The 11545-nt window shown below is 36.1% G+C and overlaps 1 protein-coding gene across 1 annotated transcript; it reads left to right on the top strand.

Annotated features, from left to right (window-relative positions):
- Positions 1–1363: 1363 nt before the first annotated feature.
- Positions 1364–11136, top strand: LOC128017216 (active breakpoint cluster region-related protein). The gene is made up of 22 exons (XM_052602485.1): positions 1364–1529; positions 1696–1808; positions 2080–2184; positions 2974–3213; positions 4018–4125; positions 4206–4260; positions 4351–4403; positions 4496–4633; positions 4753–4868; positions 5852–6008; positions 6151–6276; positions 6948–7023; positions 7116–7211; positions 7319–7390; positions 7608–7705; positions 7823–7927; positions 8214–8380; positions 8846–8985; positions 9064–9198; positions 9350–9455; positions 9622–9742; positions 10902–11136. Exons 1-22 carry the CDS (start codon positions 1475–1477, stop codon positions 10989–10991), a joined length of 2472 nt encoding a protein of 823 aa, XP_052458445.1. The 5' UTR covers positions 1364–1474; the 3' UTR covers positions 10992–11136.
- The last annotated feature ends 409 nt before the right edge of the window (positions 11137–11545 follow it).

The following is an 11545-nucleotide window of genomic DNA, read 5'->3' as shown; positions in this document are numbered from 1 at the left end:
TTGGAGCACTCCATGCTTCCATCTGCTGAAAAGCTTTATGGAGATGAAGATTTTGTTTTTCAGCACGACCTGGCATCTGCTCACAGTGCCAAAACCACTGGTAAATGGTTTACTGACCATGGTATTACTGTGCTCAATTGGCCTGCCAACTCTCCTGACCTGAACCCTATAGAGAATCTGTGGGATATTGTGAAGAGAAAGTTGAGAGACGCAAGACCCAACACTCTGGATGAGCTTAAGGTCACTATCGAAGCATCCTGGGCCTCCATAACACCTCAGCAGTGCCACAGGCTGATTGCCTCCATGCCACGCCGCATTGAAGCAGTCATTTGTGTAAAAGGATTCCCGACCAAGTATTGAGTGCATAACTGAACATAATTATTTGAAGGTTGACTTTTTTGTTTTAAAAACACTTTTCTTTTATTGGTCGGATGAAATATGCTAATTTTTTGAGATAGGAATTTTGGGTTTTCATGAGCTGTATGCCAAAATCATCAGTATTAAAACAATAAAAGACCTGAAATATTTCAGTTGGTGTGCAATGAATCTAAAATATATGAAAGTTTAATTTTTATCATTACATTATGGAAAATAATGAACTTTTATCACAATATGCTAATCTTTTGAGGAGGACCTGTATGTAGGGTGCTTTCAGTATTTCTTGATCAGTAGGTGGCATTGTTGAACAGTGAGTGACCTCCACATTACACAAATGGACTTTTCTAGTGAGATTGAAATATAAACCTTTCTCTCTTTGCCTTTTTATAATAATTAATAAAATACATTTGAACTAAATAGTCGTTGTTGCTTTTGTTGTAAACGGACACACTACATTTTCAAATGTTTGGGCTCAGAAAGATTGATTAATTCAATTTGAAAGAAATTAATACTTTTATGAAGAATATTGTTATTTTCTTCCTATTCATCAAAGAATCCTGAAAATAAATGTTTTACAAAAAAAAAAAAAATTAAGCAGCAGAACTGTTATTGACATTAATAATAATTAGAAATGTGTCTTGATCACCGAATCAGCATATTAAAAAATCAAAATAGAAAACTGTTATCTAATTTATTTTTATAACATTTTACAATATTACTATTTTTACTGTATTTGTGTTCAAATAAATGCAGCCTAAGAGACTTCTTTTAAAAAAACTAACTGCAATAAATAAAATTAATAGAAATCTGACCCCAAATGGACAGCTGTATAAGATTACATTTTTCCTCTTTTTTTCAAAGCAGGTGAGCTGACATTGCTTCATGTCTTAACAGTCATTGGAAATGTGACATTATTTTCTGTTTTAATGAACATTGCACGTCCCCCGCCTATATCTTATTGCACTGTTTGAGGAAGCAGGAAGAACATGAGCTTAGTAACCACAATCAACTGTCAGTGTGAAAGCGAGAGGATTCACTTCACACTGACAACTGTAGCGCGGCACACCGTGACTCTGGCAGCTCTCTGCTGCTGCTTATGGAGCTCTACATGGAGGCTGTGGAATATCTGAAGGGCTGTGGCATCTCGCCTGGTGAGACCATTCAACCCAAATTCACACATCCTTAAAATATGTGTCTGGTTTGTTAACTTCAACCTTTTTTATTTAAAATTTAATGACTAATAAATAGTTTTGAACTGCCATTGTTCATCTATTACTCTCTTATATAGCTATAAATCATGTTATGTTTTTCTGACAGTGACTGAGGATGAAATTGTGGATTCTGAATTACTACAGGATGTGTTCACTGACGAGGCAGAATGGGTTTCTCAAAGCCCTTTGCAAACTGAGCCGTTCTTGCCAACTACTCCAGTAAGACTGCAGTGCATGGAATGTTTACAGATTTTATGAATCTGATTTGAATGATGTATCACTGAGTTCTTGCCTATTTGCTATTTTTGCTACTGTCGCTGGCGTTTATCACGATGATGCACTAAACAATTCAAATACATGATTTACATGTTTCCACCTACTGAGCTGACTGGCTTTTATTCTTAGTGCTGGATTATTTGAATGTTGTGAATCTCCAGCATGGTCACCATTCAGTTATATGGCTTGAGGACAATGTTTTAATGATTTCCAGACAACCGAGAGTCCAGATGACCTGCTTCAGAAGAGAACAGTGGTTCTGAAAGGGGTTCTGATCAGTGAGGAGATCTACTTGACAGAGCTTGAGACACTGCTTACGGTAATATGACGCTTTTTTCTCTCCATTCGTTTCTCTGCGCATATTTATAAATATTATTTCCTGGCCTAAGGACTTCCTCAACATGGTATCAGAAGACTCTAACTTTACAGACTTTCTAAATTGGAAGTTATGAAGTACAAACCGCTGTGGTAAACATCAGATATCAGAGAAAGATAAATGTTATATTTAGTGTATGTTACTAAGCCTACATATAAGATACTTCCTTTATTAAAAACATAAAGCTTGACTGTGATGCCATTTGTGGCACTGGTAGCAATTTATTGCTTTGTTTGCAAACGCCTCAGGTATATTCATAGTTTTTCGGTCCATACTTAGTTAGTTAGTTCTTCTCAAGCTCAAAACATCCTTTAGCACTTATTTTTTATGATTCTCTACCAGTCTGATACATGTTTTTTAAATAGAAACTTTGTCGCATCTGCCACTTCCTGTAGGTCAACTTCTGTTTCTCTTAGTATTGCTTCCCTTTCTAGTCAAACCATTAGTGGTTATCATTAAACTAGAGAGTTTCCAAAAAGTCCAGGATGACATGCAGCATAATGTTTGAATTACAGAATGCATGAAAAGTGTTGTTTCACAACCACTTCCTCACGGGAATCGTGTCCGGCATTTACCCATGAAGATTTCTTAATGCTCATTCTGTCATGTATTTATAAAGTGTTTTTCAGTTACATCAGCTATTTTCAGCACAAGTTTCATTTCAGTTCCCAATCTTACTTTCATTCTTTGACATTTTTCAATTTTTTCTCTATAATTACACTTTCTCTGCAGCCCATGAAAGCTTTGAAGGCAGCAGCGGGAACCTCTCAACCTGTGTTGTCCACTAAGCAGGTCCAGACTGTGTTTTATCAAATCCCTGAGCTCAGAGATCTACACAAGGACTTTTTCACAAGCCTTAGGGCCAGATTACAACCTGATGAAGTGATAGATCCAGGGGCACAACAAGGCCTGGAGACGGTGGAGGCCCCAGTGATGCAACTTTTATCTGTGGGAGACCTGTTTCTTAAGTTTGTGAGTTGTTTTATATGCAAACCTGTGGATAGTTATGCTGTGAAACTTATCATATCACACAATCATTAATACTACAGAGCAGACAGCGGTGATGATAGTTAAATATAGCTCATTTTTTTCTCGACCTATTATCTGGGGTATTATGGGTATGAAATGGGTCATGCAATTCAAATTGTGACACAATTCACGATCGTGATTTGACAATACTTTTTTTTATTTTTTTTATTTTATTTTTTTACCAAATTAAAGTTAAGTTAAATTATAAATGGAAATGTGTCCTTTTATATTGCTTGGACAAAATGATGCACATTTCATTGTGAAATTGAAATATGTCAAATAACAAATCTAAACTGAAATTTAAAAAACAAACCCCAAATCAAATAAATAATCCAACTAAAAGAAAGCTCTTCATATCAACAATCTAAGGCTTTGCCAGTACTCTTTCCATTTAAAATGAGAGGAAACCCCTGTGTTTTGATCACGATCCAAACAAAGTTTCATGTTAAATTCCCACCCCAAATTGTATCTCAATTCATTTGGCAACTCAACCCCCTTCAATCGTCACATATTTGTATAGATTTGAAACTGGCTCGAGATGCATCATTACATGCCTAGTGTATTATGAAGCAATTATGAAATTTGTTGCATCAATTCAAAGTTGAGTTCGATCAGATTGAACCCGCTATCATTTTCAAACTCTATGCAACCCACATTTTCCCAACAGGCAGTTGGAAAAAAATACTACAAAGCACAGATATATTTATTTGTTTGTATATTGTATAATAGCTTGATGTCATTTTGCAGGTCAACCAGTTAGGAGTTTATCGGGGCTTCATTGACAACTATGAGAATGCAGTGGAGATCGTGCAGAAGTGCATGCAGTCAGATCAGCGGTTTAGGACGCTTGCAGAGGTCTTATTCTTCCCTTTTTGTTGTCTCTATTGTCTTTTAGTGGAAACCACACAGTTACCTTTGTCTCTTGTTATCTTTAGAGTATGATGTCCTCCAAAGGGTCAGACAATGTCAAGACCAAGTACACATTTGAAGGTAAATAATTCATTTTTGGCTTCCCTGTATGGTTTTGAATATTTTTTAAACACTGGGAAGATTTAATAATTCATACATTGGACTCCACAGCTCTCCTGTATAAACCGTTAGACAGAGTGATGAAAACCACGCTCGTGTTGCACGTGAGACGCTGTTTAAAATCACAGCTTGCATTCATTTATTAATATTGATCCATGCCTATGGATTTGTCAACATTCTGCGCTGTCCTCCTCAGGATCTGTGGAAGCACACGCCCCCTGATCACCCCGACAGCATCACGCTGCAGGAAGCGCTCCGTCTCTCCAGCAGCTTCCTGTCTGGGGTCAATGAACGGTCGCAGTGCAAACGTTCTGTCAAGCTGAGCAGAGGAGAGGTACCCCCACAGCTCACGCGATATGTTTACTCAAATGGAGATTTTTTTAAAAACTTTATTATTAAACTTTAATATTTAGGGTTCATTATAATCATATATACATGTGTGCACATCCACAGAGACGTCAGCTGATTCGGGATGGGTTTGTGGTAGATGTGTGTGAGAACGGGCACTACCTGAGACACCTCTTCCTGTACACAGACATGATGCTATGTGCCAGACTGACAACTGCAGGGTGAGTCTCCACAGTTCACAGCTCACCTCAAAATATGACACCATACTTTGTATACCAGGGGTTTTCAATGGACTACTTGCACAACTACTTGTGCATTCTACTCAGTACAGCTCTGGAGTTTCCGGTCAGCATTTAGCGCACCTGCATACAGACCATTTCTTATGAGAAAGCAGTTTATTACTATGTTTAAGTAAAACAAATGTAAACTACATGGTTAAACTATGGCTAGTGTACAATAGAAAAAAAAATTGCACGTGTTTGTGTGTGTAGTAAAACCATGGCTAATTTTCGTAAGAGGATTATAGCTTGTGTGCATTGGTTGCTCTTATTCTAATGTCTAAAATGGCTGAATAAATGTTCGGTAACCGCCTTGAAGAAATGTAACTATGTTAAACATTTACATAATAAGTAACATATTGACAGTGCGACTACTTTGAATATTCATAATTGGCTTTGCATACAGGGAAATACACGTGCATACACGTTCCACTGAGTTAGAAAAAATCTGCACACAGTAATCATCAGAAAATCTCTTCTCCTGTCTCGGAAAATGTCCGGATGTTGAAATCAACGTGCAGACTCTCATTTTAATAGGCAGTTAAGTCAACTAGATGATTACGGCACACGGAAAATATATCTAACCGGAAATAACTGAGCTGTATTATTTTAAAACGGAAGTGCGTCACGAGACTCAGTGCAAGTTGTCCATTAAAATTAAATGTCCAGATAATACTTTTTTTTTTTTTTTTTTTTTGGGCATCAGAAGCACTTATTTTATTTACCCTTTAATGATACACATAATACCTTAAATGTAAATATTAGTAATTTAAACGTATGTATTAGTACTTCAAAAGTAATTAGTAGTTCCTAAAGTGATGGGTTACAGCCACAGTTTTACATAATAATTAGATTTTTTAAACACAGTAGTCTGATATGTTGTGAATGTGTATAGTGTATGGACTTAACTGTGTTTTCATATGAAGGAGGCAGGCACAGTACAGGTTTTGCTGGTACTTGCCGCTGGTCGGCCTGAAGCTGCTCTGGGCAGCTGAACATCTGCCCTCATCAGAATACCAAGTGAAAATTAGTAAAACAAGAGCCAAAATGTACCAGCTCAATCAAGCACTCCAGCAACACATGGTAAGGCCATTCATACGTGACTAAGAGAGATTTTCAGCCGTTTAACTAGACAAAAGTAGCCTAGATGCTAGCCAAATCTAAAAAAAAGTCAAGTAGGAAGTCCCCTTTCAGAGAGAAAGATATTTATGTGTGTTTTTTGCAGAAAGGAGGCAAGGTGTCAGTTTCTCGTGCTGTTGATCGCTTGAGGCGCAAACTTGAAGAGTGTGAGATCTGGCTCTTAACAAACACGCCATCTGTAACTTTAGACCTACACAGCACCAGTGGAAAGGTAAAAGCACAACACTTTCACACGTGTGAACACACTCGAGCACATCCTAACTATCCAACAAGCATTAATTATTTTCTATTCTATTTCTATTTTGTAAAGAACGTAATTTTCATCTTTCATGATATAGTTGATATGATATCGTTTTTCCAAAGCAGTTAATATGGAGTTTAACAGAAACATCGGTAATACCTCAAATTAATTGAAATGAACTTAAAGGTGACAGTGGCAAGTAAAAAAAACTCCTTAGGTTGTTTATTTGGATGAAGAAGAAGTCTTGAGAGGAACCAGCATTTTTTGTGAACAAAAACACTATTAGTATGACTAGATTAAACGCCCTTTCACATCAAACGTAATTATTCAGAATGCCTTTTACATTCTAATTCAGAATTTAAATTCGAATAATTAATTAATTAGAATAAAATCATGTAACTGTCATTTTTAACTAGAATAATATTTAAAACAGACAAAGCATTGTGTGAAAGTAAAAAAAAGGTATAAAGGTATATTGCCCTGATAGATAGATAGATAGATAGATAGATAGATAGATAGATAGATAGATAGATAGATAGATAGATAGATAGATAGATAGATAGATAGACAGATAGATAGATAGATAGATAGATGGATACACGTCTCTCTTTATTGGTCAAATATGCTTTTTCCATCCACAGAGTCACACTATGCGTCTATTTTCTTTGTATGACCTGAATGAGTGGAAAGAAGCCATTGAGAAACAGAGTGGAAACTGTGAGTGCACCTTCATCCAACTGTGTATTTTGTTCTGACGATTGTATGATTATAACCCCATGCATGCATGTGTGTGTGTGTGTGTTTCCCAGGTATAGAGATGGTTCCTCCAGACCTGCTGTCTGTTACCAGTTCCTGTATCAAACTCAGAATGACTCAACAACCTCCCCTTCACTGCGTTCAGTCCAGTAAAGCACCCTCTGTATCTTTCTTTCAGTAAATAGTGCTGTCACAGTCCTCTCACTCACACTTGTTCACAAGGATCACTCTCTCTCTCCTGTTGTGTCTTTCCCAGATGAAAGTGCACATATCTGTGGGAGCTTATATGTTATGGTTCATTCGGCGTGTGGTCTGCAAAACCTGAGCAGTAAGTGACAAAACATGCGTTGTCTCTACAAGAATAGAAGTTTCAGAGCCACACATCAAACCCACAAACCCATCATATATATTCTTGTGAAGCATTTATGTATTGCTTCATCAAACACTGTTTCCACGGTAGCAGAGCGCAAAAATACAATGTGCCCAAAAAAGCATAAAAATACCTTCCAGTAAGCTTCCTGTCTCAAATTCGTTTGACCTTTCAGGTGCATATATGTGTGTGGAGGTGGACGGCTTTGAGTTTTACGACAGGCGAAAACAAACCTGCCTTTCAGCCTTCTGTGTTACACCGCAATGGGAGGAGGTGAGTCGGGGGATGTCAATATGAATTTTTAGAAATAAGATCATGCATTCTGCGATTTGCTTTGTGTTTAATAGACTGAATTGATTTGAATTGATCACTTTGTGTTATGGTGTATAGGAGCTTGTGTTTCAAGTGGATGGAGCTCAGCAGCTGTTCCTGGTGTTAGTGTCTCAGTATGAGAATGGCACACAGGATGAGATTGTGGGCAGGGCGGTATTAAATGTGAGTTCATGTACTGTTTACTTCATTTTGTGTTATTTTAAATGAGTTGTTCATCCAAACATGAACCTCTTGTCATCACCTACCAATCTTCCTTTTTAACCGGTATTTTTGTTGCGACACTAAACCTGATTTTTTAAATAATTTTTAAAAGTATTCACATAAAACAGTCATAAGCTTTAGATTCTATTGCACAAATGTACAGTTTTGGTTCAGTCTGACCATTTAGTTATTAATGTAATGCAGAAAGGTACCTTATGTGTGTGTATACGTGTGTGTGTGTTTACAGCTGGACCCTGACAACATGCTTAAGAAATGGAAGAAAATCACTTGTTCTTTGGGCCAGGTTGATGTAACCTTGTCAATCAAGTACATGCCCCACCCTCTTGAGCCTCCAAGCACCGCCCCTCTAGTACAGGAACCAGTGTTCTGTGTACCGATTGGACAAGTGGCAATGTGAGTTTACCCTTACAAAATAAAAGTATTAATTTTTTTTTAATTTATTAAATTTACTTTTTAATTTATTAAAGTATTAGAAATATTACTAACCCCAAGCTTCTGAGCAGTAGCGTACATAGAAATAGTAGATTCTAGTTGTCAAACATCAATGTAGCATCCATAATGTGATGAACTGTGGTTATTTTGTTAAGCACCCGTGTGAACTAAATTTTATGTTTGTAATGTAATGAAACTCATGTAATTTGAGAGTGATCGAAGTGTCCAAATACTGAGGACTGTTACAAAACTAATAAACTTCCTTCCGTCGTGAGATTTTGAAGTGCTTAGTGTGCACGTTTGTGATGCTTGTTTTTTTTTTTTTTAAAGACATGTAGAAACAGAGGTATTTCGTCATCAAAAAAGGAAGAGGAAAAGGAAAATGGAATAAGAAGAAGTGTTTGAAGGCTGTGTTTGTGTTTACAGGCAAGAGAGTGTGCTGGTCCCTCACATTGTCCGTTCCTGCGTGGAGGAGGTTGAGAGGAGGGGTCTGAATGAAGAGGGGATCTACAGGGTCTCAGGAGTCAGCAGCGAGATACAAGCACTAAAACATGCATTCAACACTAGTGAGTGTGTGTCTCAAACTGTTTGCAGATTCTCACAGTACTTATCTGAAAAGTGTGCTGTTCTCTCTCTTTCTGTAGATTACCGTGAGGCTGTGAGTAAACTGAGGACTGTAGATGTGAATGCTGTGTCTGGCACTCTGAAACTGTACTTTAGGGAACTTCCTTTACCTCTTATTCCCTCTGAGTATTTCAAAGAGCTTGCAGATGCACTAGGTGAGCCCTTCACACACCCAAACACACAGTTGCACAGGTCTGTGCGTAAACATGCAGTGTGAGAAAAGTATACTGTGCATTATGATGATGAAGATGTTGAAGCATTCAAAGTTATAATACTTGCATCTCTCACTCAATCCGGTTGTGGCAGACATTGCTGATCCATATCTCAGGGCTGACAGCATGCTGACTCTGTTGCAGACTCTACCAGATGTAAACCGCAACACTCTCCTCTTCCTCTTACATCACCTGAGACGGTACAAAACATCCTTTCAACTCGTAACAGTCACACTGATTTAGTTTCACCTCAGACTGACCTGAATATCTTTCGGCGCTGATGATTGTAAATAAGAAAAAGGTGTTTCTCTGTTTTATTATTTGTCTCACCTTCTCATGTACATCTTTCTTTTTTGTGTTTCTCAGTGTTGCAGAGAGAAAGGAAGAGAATAAAATGTCTCTGAGTAATTTGGCCACAGTGTTTGGCCCCAGCCTCTTGCGCCCCCCAGTGGCCCGTGTCGACATATCTCAAGAAGTGGAGGTTCAGGTGAGTTCAATATTTTTTTTTAATTACTAAATAAAAGTTTGATGTGTCCATTGTAGAACTGTGGTATTGTAAATAGTCGAGTGAAAACATTTCCTTGAAGCCTGACCACTTACATACACGCATGCAGTTTTCTCTGTTCTGGGGTTTGCTTTATAAGAAGTGAAACAACAATTTTCTACACTGAGTGGATACTTGTGTATCTTCCCTACAGTGGTGTGGACTTATGAAATCAGGAGGAAAAATCCCCTGTCTGTGTGTTTTTTTACCATTTTCTTTTTTAATCCAATTTATGTTCATTACATTTCCACTTGTTCTGGAAAAAAAATTATGTTCATATGGACACTTATTAAAGCTTAGTTGAATTAAAATTTCAGCAAGTTAATGCATTTTTAATCTTCTTTATGTTTATCATTTTCTTTGAAAAAAATTGCTTTCAACTAGGGCTGCATAATTTGGGGAAATGTGAAAGTGATTGTGATTAAAAAAATTTTCTGATAATTTTTTTTATTTATTTACATTTTTGCTGAGATATAATAAGACAAAATAAGACAAAATAAGAAACCCACTGTAAAATAACAATTCTGTATTTATGGAAATTAAAATAATAGTAATTAATATTACGGTACAACTGTACATTTACAAAAATAATATTTGTGACATATATATGAATAATTAGTCACACACACACACACATATATATATGTATATATAATATTTATACATATAATATTTATGTCTTAATTTCATAATGTATTTTTATATTTTATATGTAAAGCTTGTTTTTATAATATATATTTATTTAAATACATCTACATTAGATCTACATTGAGTTTATGCACTTAGCTATATCCTGATTTCAGATTTCAGTTAATTATGCAGCCTTATTTGTTGTTTGAATATTATTATTATTAATTGTCACATTTTTGCCATCATTGGTTAATTCATTTTTATTTTGTAGGTATTATGATAATTAATTGATTTGTAGACCATCTGTAAGTATCAGATGTGACCATTAACAAAGTGTCAGATTAAGTGGCCAATCACAGTTGACAGGGCAATGATCCAGTCATAGACTGAAGGAGGCACTGCATCCTCTCACATGATTTTTTTGTTTAAATTATTTATTTATTAACTTGTATATGTTCTTGTTTCTCATCAGGTTCAGGTGATTTTTCTCTATCTGCAGTGTCAGAACCTTCCAGAAGCTCTTCTCGCAAAACATCTGGACTTTAATGAGATAGAGACATGAGTCTTCAGCAACCAGACTCCTTTTCTGTCTGCGTATCCATGGTCGTCTGTAAATTTGTACAAATTCTGTTTAACTCACTTTATATTACATATGTTTAATATGTTATTTTCAAGCGTTTAATGTCATTAAAAGTGACATGACCATGGGTTGACTATATTTTAGTGCTTTAATATTATTGTGCTGCCACATTTACCGTTGTTCTGCAAAATGTTGCATGCAAAATCCTGTCAATCCAATAGAAATTTGTGCAAACAGGAGTTTTACCTTGAGTTTTACCACTCCTTTACAGGTCCGAATATGGACACTTAAGAAGAATAACTGACTAGTTACTGTTAGAGAGAGAGAACTATAGATATGGTAAAAACTAAAAAAATTATAAAAAAATAAAAAATAATGAAATAAAATTAAAATAACAAAAGCATACAATACAATTAAATTAATTACAATAAAATTACTAACTTTCACATAAAAAAAAAATAATAATCCAAAATATTGATTTAACCTATAATTGTATTTCAGTTATACTAAAAAAGTAACACTGGAGAGAACCTGTC

Source organism: Carassius gibelio, chromosome A7 (genome assembly GCF_023724105.1).
Source record: "Carassius gibelio isolate Cgi1373 ecotype wild population from Czech Republic chromosome A7, carGib1.2-hapl.c, whole genome shotgun sequence".
Classification (NCBI taxonomy): Eukaryota; Metazoa; Chordata; class Actinopteri; order Cypriniformes; family Cyprinidae; genus Carassius; species Carassius gibelio.
The sequence above is the reverse complement of the archived record's forward strand: the minus strand, read 5'-3'. Positions and strand labels throughout refer to the sequence as shown.

Coding starts and splice junctions, on each gene's coding strand:
- LOC128017216 (XM_052602485.1), top strand. CDS start 1,475: ATGGAGCTCTACATGGAGGCTGTGGAATATCTGAAGGGCTGTGGCATC. Junction 4,261..4,350: donor GACCAAGTACACATTTGAAG/GTAAATAATTCA, acceptor TGGACTCCACAG/CTCTCCTGTATAAACCGTTA. Junction 9,743..10,901: donor CTCAAGAAGTGGAGGTTCAG/GTGAGTTCAATA, acceptor GTTTCTCATCAG/GTTCAGGTGATTTTTCTCTA.